The sequence below is a fragment of the Artibeus jamaicensis genome, unplaced genomic scaffold, assembly GCF_021234435.1.
Source record: "Artibeus jamaicensis isolate MK-2021 breed Jamaican fruit bat unplaced genomic scaffold, CSHL_Jam_final contig_477, whole genome shotgun sequence".
NCBI lineage: Eukaryota > Metazoa > Chordata > Mammalia > Chiroptera > Phyllostomidae > Artibeus > Artibeus jamaicensis.
Genome location: NW_026521854.1, coordinates 9,158,896 through 9,183,362, shown reverse-complemented (window position 1 = coordinate 9,183,362; position 24,467 = coordinate 9,158,896). Strand labels below are relative to the sequence as shown.

At 37.7% G+C, this 24,467-nt stretch overlaps 1 protein-coding gene and 1 pseudogene across 1 annotated transcript; both read left to right on the top strand.

Annotated features, from left to right (window-relative positions):
• The first annotated feature begins 8,159 nt into the window (after positions 1 to 8,159).
• Positions 8,160 to 9,089, top strand: LOC119061794 (olfactory receptor 7A10-like). The gene has a single exon (XM_037162472.2). It carries the CDS (start codon positions 8,160 to 8,162, stop codon positions 9,087 to 9,089), a length of 930 nt encoding a protein of 309 aa, XP_037018367.2.
• A 5,181-nt stretch (positions 9,090 to 14,270) lies between these two features.
• Positions 14,271 to 17,137, top strand: LOC119061753 (olfactory receptor 7A10-like; annotated as a pseudogene).
• Positions 17,138 to 24,467: the final 7,330 nt, after the last annotated feature.

The window sequence follows — 24,467 nt, the reverse complement described above, 5'->3', positions numbered from 1 at the left end:
ACCACACAAACCTCAATCCAAGACCTATCTGGAAATAATAATAAATAGTGGAGAAACCTGCCCAGTACAAACACCTGAACAAGAGCAAAAGAGAATCCTCAAAACCTTGTACTCATGGAAGAACTAACTTCAACACAACCTGCCCTCACCAGTAAATTAAATTAAAACAAGTTGTGAACAGAGTGACCATCAGTTAACCAGCTGGTGGGAAGGACCCACAAAAGAAACAACCAAGACCCAAAGACAAACACAGAACTAACTTAAACGACAGCCCGAGACAAGTGAGCTTGGCAGATCAAGGAGACTACACCACAAAATCTCACAAGTATTATACCACAGAAGTTCACATCATGAACCCAGGAAGCCAGAACAAATCAATTTAAGAAGCTGAATCTAACATGTGAACTCTCACAAACAATGTAAAGACAAAGAAACAATCCCCAAACAAAAGGAAAGAAGAAAACCTCAGAAAATGTGTTAGATGAAATACACACAAGTCAACTAACAGATAATGAATTCAAACCACTGGTTATCAGGAAGTTCAAAAAGCTCACTATAAGATACCAGAAACTACAGGGGAACTGGAATGAACTCACTGCAAACTATATCAGCATGAAAAAGGAAATAGAAACTATCAACAAGGGCCAAGAGGAAATGAAGAATACAATTACTGAACTGAAGAACACAGTGGAAGAAATCAAAAGCAGATCAGTGAAGCAGAAGATCAAATCAGTGAGTTGGAGGACAGAGTAGAAAGAAACACCCAGACAGAGCAAGGAAAAAAAAAGAGGCTCAGAAAAAAATGAAGACGGATTAGGAGAAATGCAAGACAATATGAAACGTAATAATATTCAAATAATAAACATACCAGAAGGAGAAGAAGAAGAACAAGGGATAGAAAACCTATTTGAAAAAGTAATAATGGAAAACTTCCCCAATTTGATGAGAGAAAAAGTCACACAAATTCAGGAATCACACAGAGTCCCAATAAAGAGGAACACAAATAGGCACACTTTAAGACACATCATCACTACAATGGCAAAATTCCAAGATAAACAGAGAATCTTAAAGGCAGCAAGAAAGAAACAGGAAGCAACATACAAGGGAGCCCCAATAAGGTTAGCTGCTGACTTCTCAATGGAATCGCTCCAAGCAAAAAGTGAATGGCGAGAATGGCAGAAAATATTCCAAGTAATGAGAACCAGAGGCCTACAACCAAGGCTACTTTACCCAGCAAGGCTCTCAATCAAGAGAGAAGGCCAAATAAAGAGCTTCCAAGACAAAAGAAGTCTAAAAACAATTGCCTCTACCAAACCAGCTCTACAAGAAATACTAAAAGGACCGCTTTAAGGAAAGGAAGGAAAAGAAGGAGACAGAGAGGAATGCAGGTACAAAAATGGCAATGGATAAATACCTATCAATAATAATCTTAAACGTAAAAGGATTAAATGCTCCAATCAAAAGACACAGAATAGCTGAATGGATAAGAAAGCATGACTCACACATATGCTGCCTACAAGAGAACCACCTCAGAACAAAAGACCATCACAGACTAAAAGTGAAAGGCTGGAAACAAGTTTTCCAAGCAAACGGACATGAAAAAAAAGCTGGGGTAGCAATTCTCATATCAGACAAAATAGACTTCAAAAAAAGGGCCATAAAGAGAGACCCAGAAGGTCATTTCATAATACTCAAGGGAAGAATCCACCAAGAAGACATTAACATGATAAATATATATGCACCCAACATAGAAGCACCCAAATATATAAAGAAAATCTTAGAGGACTCCAAAAAAGATATTGACAGCAACACAATTATAGCAGGAAATTTTAATACCCCACTGTCAAAAATGGATAAATCTTCCAAACAAAATATCAACAAAGATATTGTGGCATTGAACAGTGTCCTAGATGAAATGGACATATCTGATATATAGAGAGCCCTTCATCCCAAAGAAGCTAAATACACATTCTTTTCTTATGCACATGGAACATTTTCAAAGATAGAACATGTGATAGGACACAAAAAAAATTCAAGAAAATTAAAATCATACCAAGCATTTTCTCTGACCATAAGGGACTGAAACTGGAAACCAACCCCAAAGGAAAAAAACACCCAAAATTATGGAGGTTAAATAGCATGCTATTAAACAATTAACAGGTCAGAATGAAATTAGGGAAGAAATCAAAAAGTTTCTATACACAATGGAATTCTATGCAGCAGAGAGAAAGAAGGAGCTACTGCCCTTTGCTACAACATGGATGGAACTGGAAAGCATTATGCTGAGTGAAATAGGCCAGGCATTGAAGGACAAATACCATATGATCTCACCTTTGACAGGAAGCTAAACAATAAAACAAACAAGCAAACAGAATAAAAACAAAGACACTGAAATAGAGAACAAGTGGGCAGTGACCAGAGGGGAGAGGGAAGGGAATTTAAGGGGAAAAATGGGGAGGGATTTTGAGGAACAAGTATGAAAGACACAGGGATGAGGACTGGGGGGGGGGGGGGGGAATGGGAGGGAGGTGGGGAGACGGGGCGGGGGGGGGGCTGGGATGGGAGAAATAGACAAAAAAATGTACTTGAAAAATAATTAAATAAAAATTTAAAAAAAGTTTCTAGAAACAAATGAAAATGAACTCAGAACAATCCAAAACTTATGGGACGCAAAGAAGGCAGTCCTGAGAGGGAACTTCATAGCAATACAGGCCTACCTAAAGAAGATAGAAACGTTTCAAACAAACAACCTAACCCTACCCATATAAGAACTTGACGAACAACAACAATGACAGCCCAGAGCAAGAAGAAGGAATGAAATAACCAAGATCAGAACAGAACTAAATGACATAGAGACTAAAAGCACAATTCTAAGGATCAATGAATACAGGAGCTGGTTTTTTTGAAAATATAAACAAAATAGACTAGCCTTTAAGTAGGCTCATCAAGAAAAGAAGAGAGAGAACCCAAATAAACACAATCAGAAATGAAACAGGAGAGATTACAACTGATACCACAGAAATAGAAGGGAATGTAAGAAATTACTATGAAGAACTGTATGCCAAGAAATTTGAGAACCTAGGGGAAATGGACACATTTCTACAAAAATATAATCTTCCAAAGCTCAATGAAGAAGAAGCAGAAAGCCTGCACAGACCAATAACAGCAAGTGAAATTGAAGCAGTAATCAAAAACTCCCATCACACAAAAGCGCTGGACCAGATGGTTTCACAGGAGAATTCTACAAAGCATTTAAAAAAGAGCTAACTCCTATTCTTCATAGGCCATTCCCAAAAATCCAAAATGATGGAAGACTCCCAAACTCTTTTTATGAAGCCAGAATCATCCTAATTCCAAAACCAGATACAGACACAACAGAGAAGGAAAACTTTAGGCTCATATCACTAATGAACATAGATGCTAAAATCCTCAATGAAATATTGGCAAATCACATCCTACACCAGGACCAAGTGGGATACATGCCAGGTATGCAAGGATGGTTCAATATTCACAAATCAATACATATAATACATCACATAAACAAAAGCAAATACAAAAAACACATGATCATATCAATAGGTGCAGAAAAAGCTTTTGATAAGCTCCAACACTCATTTATGATAAAAAACACTCAGCAAAGTGGGAATAGAGGGAGCATTCCTCAACATAATAAAGGTGATATAGAAGAGACCTACAGCCAACATTATACTCAATGTGCAAAAACAAGTATCTTTTCCACTAAGATCAGGAAAAAAGACAAGGTTGTCTACTTTCACCACTTCTATTCAATATAGTATTGGAAGTTTTAGCCACAGCAATCAGACAAGAAAAGGGAATAAAAAGCATCCAAATCAGAAAAAAAAACCTGTCATTGTTTACAGATGACATGATAGTGTACATAGAAAATACTTTAGACTCTACCCAAAAACTGCTCAACTGAATAAATGAATTTGGCAAAAGAGCTTGATACAAAGTCAATATCCAGAAATCAAAGGCATTTTTGTGTACTAACAATAAAACAGCAGAAGCAGAAATCAAGAAAAAAAATCCCACTCAGTATAGCAAAAACAAAAATAAAATATCTGGGAATAAACCTAACCAAGGAGGTAAAAGACCTGTATGCAGAAAACTACATAACACTGGAGAAAGAAATCAAGGAAGACACAAACAAATGGAAACATATACCGTGTTCATGGATTAGAAGAATTAACGTCATCAAAATGTCCATACTACCCAAAGCAATTTACAAATTCAATGCAATACCTATTAAAGTACCAATGGCATACTTCACAGACATAGAACAAACACTTCAAAAATTTATATGGAACCATAAAAGACCCCAAATAGCAGTTGCTCTTTTGAGAAAGAAGAACAAAGTAGGAGGGGTCACAATACCTGATACCAAACCCTATTACAAGGCCACTGTAATACAGCCTGGTACTGGCACGAAAACAGGCACACAGACCAATGGAACAAAACAGAAAGTACAGAAATAAACCCAAGTATCTACAGTCAATTAATATTTGACAAAGGGGACAGAACATAAAATGGAGTAAAAATAGCCTCTTCAACAAATGGTATTGGGAGAACTGGACAGCTATGTGCAAAAAAATGAAACTCGAGCAAAAACTTACATCATACACCAAAATAAATTCAAGATCGATAAAAGACTTAAATATAAGCGGTGACACAATTAAAGTCCTAAAGAAGAACACTGGCAGGAAAATCTCAGATATTTCACACACCTGTATTTTTACTGATATGTCCCCTAGAGCAAGAGAGATAAAGGAAAGAATAAACAAAAGGTATCTCATCAAAATAAAAAGCTCTGCATGGCCAAAGAAAACAGTATTAAAATAAAGAGATAACCTACTGTATGGGAAAACATATTTGCCAATGATACCTCCAACAAGGTTTTAATCTCCAAAATATACAAAGAACTTATGTGACTACACTCTAAGAAGACAAGCAACCCAATTAAAAAATGGGCAAAGGACTTGAACACTTCTCTAAGACACTTCTCCAAGAAGGACATACAGAGGACCCAGAGATGCATGAAAAGATGCTCAATATCACTACCTATCAAAGAGATGCAAATTAAAACCCCAATAAAATACCACTTTATAGCGGTCAGAATGACCATCATAAACAAAGCAACAAACAACAAGCATTGGAGAGGTTGTAAGGAAAAGGGGACCCTAGTTCACTGTTGGTGGAATTGCAGATTGGTACAACCACTATGGAAAACAGTATGAAATTTTCTAAGAAAACTAAAAATGGATCTGCCTTTTGACCCAGCAATTCCACTGCTAGGATTATATCCTAAGAACCCTGAAACAGCAATCCAAAAGAACCTATGCACCCCAATGTTCGTAGCAGCACAATTTACAATAGCCAAGAGTTGGAAGCAACCTAGGTGCCCAACAGTAAATGAATGGATCCAAAAACTATGGTACATTCACACAATAAAATTCTATGCAGCAATAAGAAAGGAGCTCCTACCCTTTCAAGCAGAATGGATGGAATTGGAAAGCATTATACTGAGTGAAATAAACCAGGTGTTGAAAGACAACTACCATATGATTTCGCCTCTAACAGGAAGCTAAACAACAAAACAAACAAGCAAGCAAAATATAACCAAAGACACTGAAATAGAGAACAGGCTGACAGGGACCCGACAGGAGAGGGGAGGGAATTTCAGGGTAAAACAGGAAAGATTCACAGGAACAAGCATAAAGGACATATGGACAAAAACTAACAGGGGTGGAAATGGGAGGGAGGTGGGGAGTACTGGGGGGTGTGGACTGGGATGGGAGTAAACAACAGAAAATTGTACTTGAACAATAATTAAATAAATAAATTTCAAAAATATGTAAAAGAAAACATAGTGCATAAAAACATCAAAGTATATCTTACAATTATGAAACTTTATTTTTTGCAAGTTTGCATATATTAGTGTATTTAAATCAAACTCACATATGCAAATGTAGTGTGATGGACATAGAGTTGCCATGGAGATTGAATCTAAGCTTTTCTTTTCTCAGGGACTCAGTGATCCTGACATAAAATCAGAGTAATAGAAATACCAGAAAGAAGGTTTAAGAAAGGAAGCAACCTAAGAAGTGTAATAAAGTATTTGAATAATCATAATTAAATCCACAAACATAGATACAAATAAATTCTGCATTTCTCAAAAACTGTATTGAATACTTGATTACTTCCATTCTCGATTACCTTTAATTTGGGTTCCCCTGAGGCTATTCATACAGCCTCAGCATGGTGACCTAGTTTATTGATCTATTTGTTCTGCATTGTTTAAGCATTTGTTGAGCACCTGTAATTAAAGTAAGCATTGCCTGTCACCATCTCTGGGGAAAGAAGAGATGCTTTTACTTTCCCCCAAAGTTTTTGTTTTGTTTTTTAGGAGAGGCAGTGAAATATAGCAGTTTATAGTGTTTTTCCTTCTTGTTTTGATTTTGAACCAGAATGTGGTCTTTATGGTCAATGGGCCGCATGTTCTTGAAAATATGTGTTCTGCTATTGTTGGTTGGAGAGTATTTTAGAAATATTAGTTAGATCAAGGTAGTGGATAGTGTTATTCAGGTGCTCTATACTTTTACTGATCTTTTTGTTATTGTCTGGTTCTGCAAATGCTTTCTTAAAATATATTTTATCGATCATGCTATTACAGTTGTCCCATTCTTTTTCTCCTTTATTTCCCTCTGCCATGTAGCCTCTTCCCCCACCTTACATAGTTCATGTCCATGGGTCATACATGTAAATTCTTTGGCTTCTCATTTCCCATACTATTCTTAACCTCCCCGTCTATTTTGTACCCACCATTTATGATTCTTTCTCCCTGTACCTTTTTGCAAATATTTTTACATGAAGCACTACATATCAGCTCTTAATTCATGTTCCAAGCATGATTCTGCCAACTGACTTGTCAAATGCTTCATGTGGCCAAGGATCAGAGTACTGTGGTTTTACAGCAAAGAAACACACCAGTCCTACTTTTTCAAGAGAGGAACAGCAATTTCTAGAGATAGGAGCTGCTGCTCACCACCTGTCAGTACTCTAGGAGTCCATGAGACCTAGTCAAGGCAGGGCCCTCAGTCTTTGATTTGGAGAAAATGATGACACAAGATTGGGATGAGGTGCAAGGAGGTAAGACTTCTGGAAGGCAGGTGAATTCATGGAAAAGCAATAATGAAAGCTGGATTCACCTGACTTCTAATATGGTCTATAGGGACACAGACTTGGCAAAAAAAATTTCCCTTCTGTCCACATCAGTGTCCTAAGGGACATGATGTACTCAGAAGTGGGAGTAACAATGAAGATAATATCTAATGAGCAGATATAGGCTGCTGAAAATATTGCTTCTGCTGCATGTACAACCTTGGACTGGCCAGAACAGGGTTGTTTTTGGAGACCCAAGTCTGGTTGGGGACCAATGCTTCACTCCTTCCTGCTCTCTTGTCTGGTGACAGAGTTTCAGTCTCCATCATCAGCCATCCACAGACCAATTCAGACTTGCACACAGAGACCTTCTCAGAGCCTCATCCCCAGGTGAGTCTGAGACCTTTGGAGGTACTGAAGCAGGGGTATGTGAGAAAATAAACTCCAAAATGTGACCCTTAAAACAGAGATGCAGGAGATGACCAACACATGAAAATAAGAAGGTGGAATCATTCATGTCCACAATATTACATGGAATCAAAATTATAAAGTGCGAGGCAAAACTGTGGACAAGAGATTCTCCGTGACTTGAAGTTTCAGTAGCAGCAGAAACATCACTTCATTCCCCTCATTCTCTGATCATCTCTCATTTCTCTGCTCTTGCTCATTTGCCTCACCATGTGACTCAATTTTTAGTCTTGAATGTCTGGAACAAATGTCACCTATGGGTCTTTGCACTGGCTCTTTCCCTGCAGGGTATACTCTTTGCAAACGAACTAGCGTTTCCTGCTTTCTCTCCTTTGAGGTCCCTGTTCTAATGAAATCTGGTTCTGAGGTCTCTCTGAATTCTCCATAAACAAATCCCACATCCACTGTCTTTTGTGCATGCTTTTTTCCACATAGCATTGTAATCGCAGCATCTCCAATTTGTTAGTTATACCCATTTATGTAATTTTTGTCCTAGTAGTGACCATCACCCCATGGTCCAAGGCAATGATACCCCAACTTCAGAATTTCTTCTCCTGGGACTATCAGAGGAACCAGAACTGCAGCCCGTCCTATTTGGCCTATTCCTCTGCATGTACCTGATCACTGTGTTGGGAAACCTGCTCATCATCCTGGCTGTTAGCTCAGACTCCCATCTCCACACACCCATGTACTTCTTCCTTTCCAACCTGTCCTTGGTAGACATCGGTTTCACCTCCACCACCATCCCAAAGATGCTGGTGAATATCCAGACAGAGAACAAAGCCATCACCTATGCAGGCTGCATCACACAGATATATTTTTTTCTATTGTTTGGTGTGTTGGACAACTTCCTCCTCACTGTGATGGCCTATGACCGATTTGTGGCCATCTGTCATCCCCTACACTACACGGTCATCATGAACCCCCGACTCTGTGGACTGCTGGTCCTGGTGTCTTGGGTAACAAGTTCCCTCTATTCCTTGCTGCAAAGCTTAATGGTATTACAACTAACCTTCCATGCAGACTTGGAAATCCCCCATTTCTTCTGTGAACTCAATCAGTTGAACCAACTTGCCAGTTCTGACACCTTTCTTAATGACGTGGTGATGTATTTTTCAGTACTCTTACTTGTAGGTGTTCCCCTGGCTGGAATCCTTTACTCTTACTCTAAGATAGTGTCCTCCATATGTGCAATCTCATCAGCTCAGGGGAAGTATAAAGCATTTTCCACATGTGCATCTCACCTCTCAGTTGTCTCCTTATTTTACGGTACAAGCCTAGGAGTTTATCTCAGCTCTCCTGGTACTCACAGCTCTCAGTCAAGTGCAACAGCGTCAGTGGTGTACACTGTGGTCACACCCATGCTGAACCCCTTCATCTACAGTCTCAAGAACGGAGACATAAAGGGGGCCTTGAGAAGATTAGTTGGGATAGCCTTATAAGGACCATTTGTCCTAGGGCTGAATAAACGCCCATGACTGCAGGGCTTAAAACCTCACAGCCAGACGTTGTTGTTCTTTGATCAGGTTGTGAAAGTAGAATGTACTCTCTCTGTTTATTTCCTTGAGTTTGTGTTTCTGTGATTTCTATTTCTCTATAATATTTAAGTGGATCACTTTGTTAACTTGTCAACTTTGTCATGTACAGCAGCTTATTTTTTTTTCATTTTTCTCCTCTCCCAAATTGATTCCCAGGCTTGGATGAGATATTTGGATACTGCCATCTATCTCATGGAGACTACGTGGATTTCTTAGGAACAATTTCTTTTGAAATGAAATATATCACACTGAATAATTTCTCTTTTGTTTCACTAAAAAAATATTTTTGAGTGCCACTACTCCTATGAAATTACACTGCACTTGATAACCAGAACCATTTATATATTTTCACAGGAAAGGAAACTAGAAGATTATAGTGTAACACTTCTTGTACATCATTTCTTCATATCTCACTACCATAACATAGTTTGATATAATATGTGCTTAGAGGCAAAGACAACCTTAAGTGTAAAGAAGCAAAATTTTAATTCATACATTTATTACTAGGTAAACTCTTTTTATGGCATATGTTTACTTATCGATGTATATAAGGTTGGTGTCCATGTGTAAAGAAATTTATGCTTGGTCTGAAGCATTGCTTGGTGTAATTATGTTTCCTTTGAATTATCTTTTGGCCTCCACTTGAAAACTTCCATTGCTGCTTAAAATTATGATTCCCTCTCTTGTTCTAAATGAAGCATCTCCCACTACTCTAAATATTGTGGTAACCACTGGAGAGGTAGGGAAAGAACTACATCAATCTCATGCAGTATATATATTATATATGTGATTGATAGATATGTCATATATGTACACAAATGGCCATACAGTGACTCACAAGAGAGCTTGAATTCCTATCAGTTCTGTGACTCAGAGTCATATGTGTTACCCAAACATATATGTACTTCCAACCTCTCCTGCTTACCTACAAGGGAATCTGATGGAGTCACTTTTCAATGCAGTTTTCTGAAATAAACTTCAGCAGGAATGATTATGAATGCCATCTTCAGATATTGGAACAAAGACCTACAATGACAATTGGCTGATAATGCTATTTTTATTTAGTTCTGTTCACTCTGATTATTGTTATCAGTTAGCTGTTGCTGCATACTGTCATCCTAGAAGCAAATGGTTTAATATGATGCATTTATTACCAATGGGATTATGTGGTGGGAATTTGATCTGAGTTCTGACTGTCTCCTCATGGTCTGTAGTCAGCTGTCAGTCTCTCTATTTTATCTCTAAGGCTCATCCATGATGCTGTGTGTGGCTATAGTGCTCTTCTCTGCTGAACCAAGTCATGTCAGTTTATTCCCTTTATACATGCAGTGAGTCATTAATTTATGGGGAAAATGAATTTATTAAATGATAATTGATTTATTTTAATTCTTATATTGACATATAACATTTACTTTTTTCTTGTTAGAAGAGATTCTCCCAGCATTTCTGTGGGTGACTTGGCTATCTGTGCTCTAGATGTGACCCTAAGCCATGTTCTACTAGAAAGTTTAATTCCTAACTAATTCATTGGAGCATAATTACATACAGCACATACAACATGCTAAATTAAGTGAGCCATACAAAAATTAAGAATTTATATTACACAACCCCATTTGTGTATAATTTACAAAGGTGTACAAGGGTTAACTTCTTTGTTATGTTATTGTTAAAAATGTAATTGCCCTGAACTGTTTTTTTCATTTCTGATAGTTATGAGATAATAAATTCTAATTACAGATAAATATTGTGCAGAAGAAATGAAATGTATTGAAATACTCTGTTGAATTCAAAGACAATGTTCAAGTTTAAGACTGTATGTGTGTACAATTGTGTTCACTTGTCTCTCAAATAAGCACATTCACACACTATATGTACATGCACACATAATCACATATATTCCTACTTATTATGCTAAAGAGATCTTGAGAGAAAGTTGGAGGGAATAAAAATAAAAAGAATGAATGTTTGAGTGAACACAAAATGGAGAGAATGTAGAAATTTTGACACAAAGATTTAAAGGAGGACTATAATTTTAATAAGAAATTATTTTTCCTATCTTAGATCCTCAAAGGCTTCAAGGTCAGAACATTTACACTTACACAATGGGGAATTCTCTGTACATTCAGTGGGGCAGAATATCTCCACATGGAGATATTTAATTTTCATCATTTATTTGGGGGAGGGATTTCTACATGAAATGGCTGTACATAAGCAATGCTCACTGAATGGATTGAGAGGCTTAATAGTAATGTTAAGTACAGCATACGGAATATAGTCAGTAATATTTTAACAACTATATATAATATCAGATGGTACTATATTTATGAGGGTGATCACTTTGTAAGTTATACAAATGCCTAATCACCATGTTGTACACCTGAAACTAATGTAATATTGTATGTCAACTCAAAATGAAAAATAAAAGATTTAAAATGAGAATCTTAAAATTAGTTGTTGCAAACAATTTTTTCTTCATCTGTTTTCTTTTTCAATTACAGCTGACAGTCAACATTTAAAAAATTTATTTAATGGGGGAAAAGGTGGGGGGTTTTCAAGAACAACTATAGAGGATACATGGACAAAATTAAGGTGGGGTGGGATCAGGGGAGGGAGGTGGAGATGACTGGAGTGGCAGGAGAGGAGAGAAAAATGCAGACAACTGTACCTGAACAACAATTTAAAAAATAGAAAATAAATTCCAGATGAATTAAAGGTATATATGTGAAAATCAGAATTTTTAAAAAACAAACAGAAAAACAAAGCTGAGTATCACAGTTTTGATACTCACATCAGGACTCAAAACTATTTGGCCAAGCTAGAGAACTGTAGAGACTCAAGTTGAAATTCACTAGGGACTAAGGCAGTCTTGTGTTTAGGTCTCAACTAAAAATTGCATTTTCATCTAATGAAAAAAAACCAACTTGGAATGTGTTCATGTATAAAAGGGACAAAAAGAGGATCTGGAACAATTGTTTTGAGCGCAAGATAAATATAATCAGCAGTTTAAAGAAACTGACCAAAAATTGTATTTTTTATTACATTTATCCATCTTCAATGCCAGCAACAGTGTATCTACAAATGCCTTTCTGACACAAATTCTTCTGCACTCTTCTACATTAGAGGACCATTGTGATGACATTTCACCAGCCTGAATAATCCAAGTCAGTCTCCTTATCATATGACAAATGATTAATAACTTTATTTCATCTCTCATCATAGCTATTCTGCTGGGTAAACTAACATATTCCAAAATTCTCTTAATTAGGTTGTTGACATCTTTTGAGGCCCTTATTCTGCCTACTACAAAGTCTTTCCCATATACAAATTATTACCTGTCTCTCTGGAGCTCTAATATAAAAGAATCAAACACAGAATTTACCTTCCTCTATGGAATGAGTGGAAAATTTGTCTTTCAAGATTACATACACAGAAGATTTCTGGTGCAGAAGACCTAAGTTGCCCACACTTAACTCTAAGATAGGGCCATAGCCAGCTACTCAAACTGTGGTCCTCAGAACAAGAGGACCTGCAGCTTCAACATCACCTGGGAGTTTGTCAGAAATGCAGTTTCTGGGCCCACTGGAGACCAGAATTTGCATTTGAACTCCCAAGTGTAGTGACTTGTATGCACAGTGAAGTGGACAAGTACTGGTCTACAATAGGTGTTTTCACCTTGTCACTGTTGACACTTTGGGCTGGGCAGTTCTCTGTGTTGGGTGCTGTCCTGTGCATTGCAGATGTTTAGCAGCCAACCTTCAAAAATTCCAAACATACCCAGGGGCAAAGTCATTTCTGTTTGAGAACTTCCAAACTGGAAGTGACCTGACTGATTGCAATTAAAACTCCATCCCTTTCTTGGTTTATACCTTTGAGCACAACAATAAACCCCTCTGTGCCTCTTTTGTGCATTGCAGAAGGTAGTTTCTCAATGCACTACCTCATAAAATGCATTTCTGTGAAACATACATTTGACAATTGTTACAAAGTGCTAAGCTGGGCTATGGTGCCTGAAATCTAAATGTATCTCTTATATTTAATAAACATTTTATGATGAGGGACCAAATGGCAGCTCTTGACTTGTGATATCACTATGAAATCCCTAATTGTTTTGGCTAAACAATCATAAAATTTAGGAGTATAGTGCCCAAGGTTTTATAGCAGAGTAACAAATATCTCCCCTGTCCTATAAAGGAAAACAGTAATTTTCTAGGGATAATAGGGGTGCATCCCACTGTATATTAATGCTTTGAAGACCCAAAGACCAGTCACACAAATTTCTCGGAATAAGAATTTTTGTTTTCAATTACAGTTTACTTTTAATATCTTTCTGCATTGGTTACAGGTATTCAGCACAGTAGTCAGACAATCATAAACTTTACATAGTGTTCTGCCCTCCACCCCCGCCATGTCCTGCCTGGTATTTCCAGTACCGAATTTGCCTCACACACAGTTAATACAGTATTATGGACTATATTCCATATGCTCTGCTTTACATCCCTGAGACTATTCTGTGACTGCCAATTTGTACTTCTAACTCTCTTTACCTTTTTCTCCCAATCCCTCAACCCACTTCCCCTCTGGCAAGCACAAGTCCATTCACTGTGTCTATAAGACTGTGCCCATTTTGTTTCTTCGTTTATTTTGATCTTTATATTCCACACACAAGTAAAATTACATGGTATTTGTCTCTTTCTGACTGGCTTATTTCACTGAACACAATACCCTCCCAGTCCATCCATTCAGAAACTTCAACACAGAATTGGGATGAGGTGCTGGGAGTTGTAGACAGACATCAAGAAACAGGGCAGTTAACGGAGAAGGACTCATCAAAACTGTACTCAGATGGTTTATTACGTAGCCTCCTAGGAACAGAGGATTAGCAGGGAAACTCTCCATTCTGTGCAGACCAGTGTCCCCAGGGGGAATTCTGTGCTTAGAGGTTAGAGTACGGAGAAATAAATGTGCCTAATGAGCAGACCTGGAGAGCTGTAAGTACCCCTGTACTGCAGCATCTCAGCATGTGCAATCTTTGGATAGAGAAAGGTGGCTGTTGCTCTTGGAGTCCTGAATGTGGCAGGGAGACCAATGCTTGACCCCTCCTTGCTGTCTTGTCTGGGACAGAGTTTCAGTGTCCATCATCAACCACCCAGGGAAGGTTTTGGACTCCCGCAGGGAAACCTTGTCAGAGTTCTCATGCAGGTGAGTCTGAGAGCCCAGCAGACATGGCAAAAGAGGGCAGAGAAACTAGAAACCAAGAACGTGTACCTAAAATCACCTGAGAACCATTCCAACATAGCCCAGATAGATACTAGTGATCACTGTGGTTGCTGGCTGGCTCTACTAATAAATGAATGTTTATTCATGATGTGGAAAGGAAAGTGAACAACATACTCAGAAATGCAGGTGTCATTGTTGATAACTAAGTGGTTTTAATTGAAGAAATATTAAGAGAGGGAATTGGAAGTGTGGTCCTCCCAGTAGAAGTAGAATATAAGTTCAATGAACAGGAATAGACATATTGTCAGCTGTGGAGGAACAGACAGTGATGTGAGGGCATTTACAAATTTTATGATGGAGCCTATTAGACTATGTGTCCCTATGGATGAGAAAGATCCAAATCAAGGAAGGCTAGCAAATACACTATTGTAGTAGCAGTGCATGAGAAATGTATTTCATAGCATCTTCTCTCACTCTGACTACTCACATGAAAAAACATCTATTTGGTAGGTGAAAATGAATATGCTGATGACATTCTCTTTATAATTATTTCATTGCCTGTGAGGCTGAGTAAGGAAATGTGTGGGTTTGTTAGCCATTTAGAGTTTCTGTTAAAATTTCTCGGTTTATGTTTTTTGCTTTACATGTGTGTTAATTTATTTTAAATTATAGTTGAACTACAGTATTATAACTTTCACTATATTGTAAACCAGAAAGTTTCTTGCTCTTGGATAGTGTTATCAGAGTATTTTTATTCCTTTTTTAGTTTGTTTAAGTGTAGTTTGTATACAGTATTATATTAATTTCAGGTGTACAACATAGTGTTTCAACATCTATATGCAGTGCAATGCAATCACTTCACAAAGCCTAGTGATCATCTGTCAGTGTGCAAGTTATCAAAATATTATTGACTATATTCCCCTAGTTTATTTTTATTGTGTTCTTTCTAACAAAGAATTGGAGTTTTTTACACAATCTGACTGTTTTCCATTTAGTTTTTTATGTATGTGTACATGCATTTGTAAAGAATGCACAAAGTTGATCAATTTTGTGTGGTCCAATCTATCATTCAGTAATACAGTTTTCTCTCCATTGCTTTTTCAAAAATGCTTTTTATTGAAGTATAATTTTTTAGTTTAAGTAAATAACTTATTAAATATTATTTTGACCACATGAAAAATTTCAGATATAAAGGTTTTGCAGCTCTTGGGCCAAAAAATGGAAGCAAAAACATCATATAACCTTAAAAATTATAAACACCTATTTGAAAACTCTTACCCATAACAAGCAATTAACATGCAATGTTTTCAAATGAAAATAGACATAAAACATTATATTAGTTTCATATGCACAACATAATGATTTCATATTTGTATATATTATAAAGTGACCTCCACACTAAGTGTAGTTAACATTAGTCACCATACACAGTGAAAGAATTTTTTCTTGTGAAAGGATTTTTAATCTCTCCTCTACAGCAACTTTTGAATACATGATACAGTATTATTAGCTTGAGTCATCATGATATGCGTTACATAAAATTCATTGACTTTTTACTTTTATTTTTCATACTGAAAATATTGAGTAAGACAAAAGAATTCTTCATGTGTCTTTACACAGAAAAACAGTTCTAATGAGAAACAACACTAAGGTTGTCCTAAAAAATACCAGACCACACACCAATATGGAATTAATTTCTTGGTTCTAAAATATAAATAGTAGTGCTTAAGCTAGGTTACTAATGTTTGCATGTGTGAAAATTTATCATGTACTCTTCCTATATCCTGGTAGTCAACTGCACCACATGGAAGCAGTGAATCTTACACAAATGTCAGAATTTCTTCTGTTGGGATTATCAGAGGAACCAGAACTGCAACCCCTCCTATTTGGCCTGTTCCTCTCCATGTACCTGATCACTGTGTTGGGAAACCTGCTCATCATAGTGGCTGTCAGCTCAGACTCCCACCTCCACACACCCATGTACTTCTTCCTCTCCAACCTGTCCTTGGTAGACATCTGTTTCACCTCCACCACCATCCCAAAGATGCTGCTGAACATCCAGACAGAGAACAAAGCTATCACCTATGCAGGCTGCATCACCCAGATGTATTTCTTCCTATGCTTTGCAGGATTGGATGACTTTCTCCTGACTGTGATGGCCTATGACCGATTTGTGGCCATCTGTCACCCTCTGCACTACACAGTCATCATGACCCCCCAGCTCTGTAAACTCCTAGTTCTGGTGTCCTGGGTCATGAGTGCCCTGAATTCCTTGCTACAATGCTTGATGGTGTTGCAATTGTCCTTCTGTCCAGGGTTGGGAATCCCTCACTTTTTTTGTGAAATCAAACAGATAGTCCAACTAGCCTGTTCTGACACCTTTCTTAATGACATAGTGATATATTTTTCAGCTGGGCTACTGGCTAGTGTTCCCCTCAGTGGGATCCTTTACTCTTACTCTAAGATAGTGTCCTCCATACAAGCAATCCCATCAGCTCAGGGGAAATATAAAGCATTTTCCACGTGTGCATCCCACCTCTCAGTTGTCTCCTTATTTTATGGTACAAGCCTAGGTGTGTACCTCAGCTCTGCTGGTTCACACAGCTCACATTCAAGTGCAACAGCCTCAGTGATGTACACTGTGGTCACACCCATGCTGAACCCCTTTATCTACAGTCTCAGGAACAGAGACATAAAGGGGGCTCTGAGAAGATTATTTTGGGTGGCAGCTCTAAAAGGACCAATTGTCCTTGGGCTGAGGAAATGCACATGATTATAGGGCTAAAAGCCCCAGCGCTGAATATTATGACTCTGATCGAACTTGAAAGTAGAAAGTACTCTGTATGTTTATTTCCTCAGGCTTGTGTTTCTGTGATTTCAACTTCTCTATAATATTTAAGTAAATCACTGTTAACTTTTCTACTTTTTAATATATAGCAGCTTTATGTTCATCATTTTTCTCCTCTCCCAAATTAATTCCCAGCCTTGGATGAAATATTTGGATGCTCCCATTTATCTTATGGACACTACGTGGGATTCTTTTAACCAATTTTTTAAATGAAATATAGCATACTGAGCAATTTTTCTTTTGTTTCACTAAAAGAAACATCTTGAGTTGTAATTCTCTTATGGAATTACACTCCACTTGGTAACCAAAGCCATTTATATCATTTCATAGGAGAGGAAACTAGAAGATCACAGTTTAACACTTCTTGTACATCATTGCTTCATATCTTACTACTGTAACAGCTCTTTCTGAAAATGTAGACTTCAACATATAGTGTATTTAGTAACAGGCCATTGGCTTGTCTTCCCTCATTAAGATCCTGATTCTTATTGAGCTTGATGTCCACATTCTTACCATAGTCACAGGCAAAAATGACCTCGAATGACATCAAATCATGTCTCCAATTCTAACTGATGTGGAAACACAAATTTCATAACATAGTTTAACATAATATTTGCTTAGAGTCAAAGATGACCGTAAGTGTGAAGAATCAAAACTTTAAGTTATACATTTATTACTATGTAAGCTATTTTTATGGCATATCTTTACTTATTGATGTATATAAGATCTGTGTCTGTATGTAAAGGAATTTATGTTTGGGGTGAAGTATTACTTGGAGTAGTTATGTTTTCTATTGAATTGTCTTCCTGCCTCCACTTGAAAACTTTCATTGCTGCCTAAAAGTATGATTCACTCTTTGTTCCAAATGAAGCATTTCCCCCTACTGTAAATATTGTGTAACCACTGAGGGGTATGGAAAGAACTATATCAACCTCATCCATTATCTATTATATATGTTATCTATAGGTATGCCATATATATACATAAATGACCAAACGATGAGTAACTAGAGAGCTTGAATTCCTGTCAGTTCTGTGACTGTCATAAGTGTTGCACAAACATACATGTTCTTTTGATCTCTTTTGCTTACCTACAAGGGAATCAAAATGAAGTCACTTTTTAACACAGTAACTTGAAATAAAATTCAGTAGGAACAATCATGATGTCATCTTCAAGTATCAGAACAAAGACCTACAATCACAAGTGGCCAATTATGATATTTTTGTTCAGTTCTGTTCAGTATGATTATTGCTATCAATTAGTTGTCAGTGCATATGTCATCCTAGAAGCAAATGGTTTAATATGATGCATTTATTACCAGTGGGATTACATGGTGGGAATTTGTTCTGAGTTCTGACTGTCTCCTCATGGTATGTAGTCAGCTGTCAGTGTCTCTATTGTGTCTCTAAGGCTCATCCATGAGGCTGAGTGTGGCTATAGCGCTCTTCTCTGCTGAATCAATTCTTGTCATTTTATTCCCTTTATACATGCAAGTGAGTCATTAATTTATGTGGAAAAAATAGATTTATTAAATGATAGTTGCTTTATTTTAATTCTTATATTGATATATAACATTTACTTTTTTCTTGGTTAGAAGCAATTTTCCCAGCACTTCTGAAGGTGACTTGGCTACCTGTGCTCTAGATGTGACCATGAGCCACGCTCTACTAGAAAGTTTAATTTCTAACTAATTCATTGGAGCATAATTACATACAATATACAGCACATAAAACATCCTGAATTAAGTTAGCCATACAAAAATTAAGAATTTACTTCCAACTCTTGGCTATTGTAAATTATGCTGCTATGAACATTGTGATGCATAGGTTCTTTGAAATCGATGTTTTGGGGTTCTTAGGATATAATCCTAGCAGTGGAATTTCTGGGTCAAAGGCAGGTCAATTTTTATTTTTCTGAGAAAATTCCATACTGTTTTCCATAATGCCCATCAGTAAATGAATGGATCAAAAAATTGTGGTACGTATACACAATGGAATTCTATGCAGCAGAGAGAAGGAAGGAACTACTACCCTTTGCAACAACATGGATGAAACTGGAAAGCATTTTGCTGAGTGAAATAGGCCAGGTGTTGAAAGACAAATACCATATGATCTCACCTTTAACAGTAAGCTAAACAACAAAACAAACAAGCAAGCAAAATAAAAACAAAGACACTGAAATAGAGAACAAGGGGACAGTGACCAGAGGGGAGAGGGGAGGGAATTTAAGGGGAAAAACTGGGAGGGATTTAGAGGAACAAGTATAACGGACACTGGGACAAGAACTAAGGGGGGTGGAAATGGGAGGGAGGTGGGGAGCATGGGGCGGGGTGGGCTGGGATGGGAGAAATAAAAGAAAAAAAGAATTTATATTATACAAACCCATTTGTGTATACTTTGCAAAGGCGCACAAGGGTTAACTCCTTTGTTATGTTATTGTTAAAAATGTAATTGCCCTGAACTGGTTTCTTCATTTCTGATGGTAATATGAGATAATAAATTCTAATCACAGATAAATATTGTGCAGAAGAAATGAAATGTATTGAAATACTCAAAGACAATGTTCAAGTTTAGGATTGTATGTGTGTACAATTGTGTGCACTTATCCTCAAATAAGCACATTCACACATATATGTACATGCACACAGAATCACATATATTCCTATTTACTATGCTAAAGAAATCTTGGAAAAAAGTTTGAGGGAATAAAAATAAAAAGAATGAATGAGTGAACACAAAATGGAGAGAACATAGAACTTTTGACGCAAAAATTAAAAGGAGGACTATAATTTTAATAAGAAATTATTTTTCCTATCTAAGATCTTCAAAGGCTTCAAGGTGTAAATTGCACATTTACACTTACACAATGAGGAAATCTCTGTACCACCCAGTGGGGTAGAATATCTTCACATGGACTCTAATTTTCACCTTCTATCTGAAGGTGGGATTTACCAGGAAATGGCTGTACATAAGCAATGCTTACTGAATGGATTGAGAGGCTTAATAGTCATGGAAATGCAAAGGACAGCATAAGAAATATACCCAATAACATTTTAATGACTATATCTGATGTCAGATGGTACTGGATTTATCAGAGTGATCACTCTTTATGTCATATAAAGGTCTATTATGCTAGGTGAAATAAGCCAGTCAGATAAATATAAATACCATATGATTTCACTTATATGTAGAACCTAACTAACAAACTGAACTAACAAGCAAAACTACCACCGAGTCATAGATAGAGAACAAAGGACAACTCTTGGGGGGAGGTTAGATGGTGAGAGATTGAGTAATAAAGAAAAAGGACTCATGGACGTGGATGGTGATTGTGGGGGTAAGGGGACACAAGGGGACTAAATGGTAATGAAAAATATAATAAAGATTATATATTAGAAATACATGTCTAATGTTGTGTATCAAGTGTAACTGAAAAATAAATTTAAGAAATGAGCAGCTTAGGGAAATAAGCCAGGAAGAAAAAGACAAATACCATAACATCTCACCTTTAACAGGAACCTAATCAACAAAACAAACAAGCAAAATATAACCAAAGACACTGAAATTGACAACAGGCTGACAAGGACCAGAGGGGAGAGGGGAGGGTATTTCAGGGAAAAAGGGGAAGGATTTACAGGAACAAGTATAAAGAACAAATGGACAAAAACTAAGGGGGGTGGAAATAGGAAGGAGGTGGGGAGCATCTGGGGGTGGGCTGAGATGGAAGTAAAAGACAGAAAACTGTACTTGAACAATACATACATACATACATACATACATACATACATACATAAAATTGTTTCATTGTTGTTCAGTTACAGTTGTTTGCATTTTCCCCCAATCACTCCCCACCTACACCTGCCAAACCCACCTCCTTCCCCTTGGTTTTCTCCATATGTCCTTTATGGTAGTTTTTGAAAACCCTTCCCTTCATTATGCTCTCCCACATCCCCTCTGGTTACTGTCAAATTGTTCTTAATTTCTAAATCTTTGGTTATATTTTGCTTGCTTTTTTCTTTTCTTGATTATGTGTCAGTTAAAGGTGACATTATATTGGTATTTTTACCTCACACCCGGGCTTATTTCACTTACCACAATGCTCTCTGGTTCCATCCATGCTGTTGCAAAGGGTAGGAGCTCCTTCTTTCTCTCTGTGGCATAGTATTCCATTGTGTAAATGTATGACAGTTTTTGATTCACCCATTTACTGATGGGCACTTAGGTTGCTTCCAGCACTTAGGTATTGTAAATTGCGCTTCTATGGCCACTAGGGTGCATAGGTTCTTTTGGATTGGTGTTTCAGGGTTCTTAGGATATAATCCCAGCAGTGGAATTGCTGGGTCAAAAGGAAATTCCATTTTTAGTTTCTGAGGAAATTTCATAATGTTTCCCACAATGGCTGTATCAGTCTGCATTCCCACCAACAGTGCAGTAGGGTTCCTTTTTTCTCCACATTCTCTCCAACACTTGTTTTATAATGGCTATTCTGATGGGTGTGAAGTGGCATCTCATTGTGGTTTTAATTTCCATCTCTCTGATGGCTAGTGATGTTGAGCATCTTTTCATATGTCTCTGGCTCCTCTGTATGTCCTCCTTGGAGAAGTATCTTTTCAAGTCTCTTGCCCACTTTTTAATTGCGTTCTTTGTCTTCTTAGAGCGAAGTTGTGTGAGATCTGTATATATTTTGGAGATCAAACCTTTGTCCAAGGTATCATTGGCAAATATGTTTTCCCACACAGTTGGTTCTCTTTTTATTTTAATTCTGTTTTCTTTGGCCATGCCAGAGCTTTTTAATTTGATGACATCCCATTCACTTATTCTTTTCTTTAAGTCCCTCGTTTTAGGGAACATATCAGTCCCCTAAAGGGGGAGATGTTGCTGCATGGATTGTCTGAGATTTTTTTGCCAACGTTTTTCTCTAGAACTTTTATGGTTTCACACCTTTTTTAAAATAATATATTTTATTGATTATGCCTTTACAGTTATCCCATTTCCCCCTCTTCTTTCCTCTCCTCCCACCCACATTCCTTCACTTTAGTTCATGTCCATGTGTCATAAGCTCTTTAGCTTCTACATTTCTCATACTATTCTTGTCCCCCTATTCTCTACCTACCATCTATGCTACTTATTCCCTGTACCTTCTCCCCACTTCTCCATCTCCCGCTCCCCTGTTGCTGACCCTCCATGTGGCTCCACTCCTGCTCTAGCTCTCTGCTTAGTTTGCTTTTGTTTTAGGTGTGCTTGTTAATAACTGTGAGTTTGGTGTCATTTTAGTCTACATGTTTTTTATCTTCTTCTTAGATAAGTCCCTTTAACATTTCATATACTAAGGGCTTGGTGATGATGAACTACTTTAACTTGACCTTATCTGAGAAGCACTTTATCTGCCTTTCCAATCTAAATAAAAGCTTTGCTGGACAGAGTCATATTGGATGTTGGTCCTTGACTTTCATGACTTGGAATACTTCTTTGAAGCCCCTTCTTTCCTGCAAGATCTCTTTTGAGAAATCAGCTGACAGTCTGATGAGAACTCCTTTGTAGGTAACTGTCTCCTTTTTTCTTGCAGCTTCTAGAATTCTCTCCTTCATTTTAATCTTGAGTAATGTAATGATGATGTGTCTTGGTGTGTCTCTCCTTGGGTCCATCTTCTTTGGGAAGCTCCGAGCTCCCTAGTCTTCCTGGAAGTCTATTTTCTTCACCAGATTGGGGAAGTTCTCCTTTATTATTTGTTCAAATAAGTTTTCCACTAGTTGCTCTTCCTCTTCCACTTCTGATACCCCTATAATTCAGATGTTGGAATGTTTAAAGATGTCTTGGATGTTTGTAAGCCTCTCCTCATTTTTTTCATTCTTGTTTCTTCATTCTTTTCTTTTTTTTTTTCTTTCTTCTGGAAGAAAATAAACTCCTGTCCATTCCATTGATTGATTGCCTGTTTTCTTCCCATCACTATTTGTTCCCTGTGTATTTTCCTTCATTTTGCTTAGTGTAGCCTTCATTTTTCATCTAATTTGTGACCATAATCAACCAGTTCTATGAGCGTCCTGATCACCAGTGTTTTGAACTGTGCATCTGATAAATTAGCTCTCTTGGTCTCTTAGAAGTATTGGCTCTGGGGCTTTGATCTGTTCTTCTGTTTGAGCCATAATTCTTTGGTCTGGTCACACCTGTTACATATGAGGGGTGGAGCCTTACGTGTTCACCAAGGTGAGTCAACCCAGTTTCTGGGTTGTGATGATGTATGTGCAGGCGGGGTACGAGAGAAAGCAATGACACTTATTCTGCTCTACCTTGGATCTCAGTCCCTTCTGCCACTTCCAACAAGCCAACTGGGCTTTTCAGATGCTGGTTCCTGGTTGAGTGGACTTGTGTACATTCTAAGACCCTGTGGGTCTTTCCAACCAACTCTCCTGTAAGGCTTGGAGCCTCTCCCGGCACCTCAACCTCCAAAAGTTTTTTTCAATCATTCCTTTTAGGCTTTATTTCCCATCACTAGGGCCCTGGGTTGCACAGTCTGTCTCACTGCCCCGCTTTTGTTGTTGTTGTTGGTTTATGTGGGCTTGAATGTGTTACTGTGGTCAGGCAGCCGCCTTGCATGCTCTGCTCATTGCCTCCCTGTGCCCAGGGTCTGCTAGCCCCACACCACCTGCACTCCCGGGTCACCAGCCACTTCTTTTTTCTGCCAGGACCCCTCTTTGCAGGTTGCCGACTCCACCCCTTTTACCAGTCTGGATGAATGATTTGCTGTCAGACTTCCTGGTTGTGTTTTTGTTTCTAAATCTTTGTTGCCCTTAAATTTGGTTATGCAAGGAGGCACAGTATTTCCACCTATGCCTCCATTTTGGCCAGAAGTCACAACTTATATTTGTCTTTTATCCACCTTGAATTTATTTCTGTGTATGGTGTAAGTCGGTAATTGAGTTTCTTTCTTTTTTTTTTCATGTAGCTTTCCAAATCTTCCAACACAATTTGTTGAAAAAGCCATTTTTACCTCATTTTATACTTCTTCCCCTTTGTCAATTATTAATTGACCATAGAGACTTGGGTTTATTTCTGGGTGCTCTATCCTGTTCCCTTGATCTGTGTGTCTGTTCTCATGCCAGAACCAGGCTGCTTTGATTAGAGTGGCCTTGTAATACAGTTTGATGTCAGATACTGTGATCCCTCCTACTTTGTTCTTCTTTCTCAAAATTGCTGCATCTATTTGGGGTCATTTATATT

Excerpts from the sequence above, each read along its gene's own strand:
- LOC119061794 (XM_037162472.2), top strand. The coding sequence starts at position 8,160 with ATGGTCCAAGGCAATGATACCCCAACTTCAGAATTTCTTCTCCTGGGA.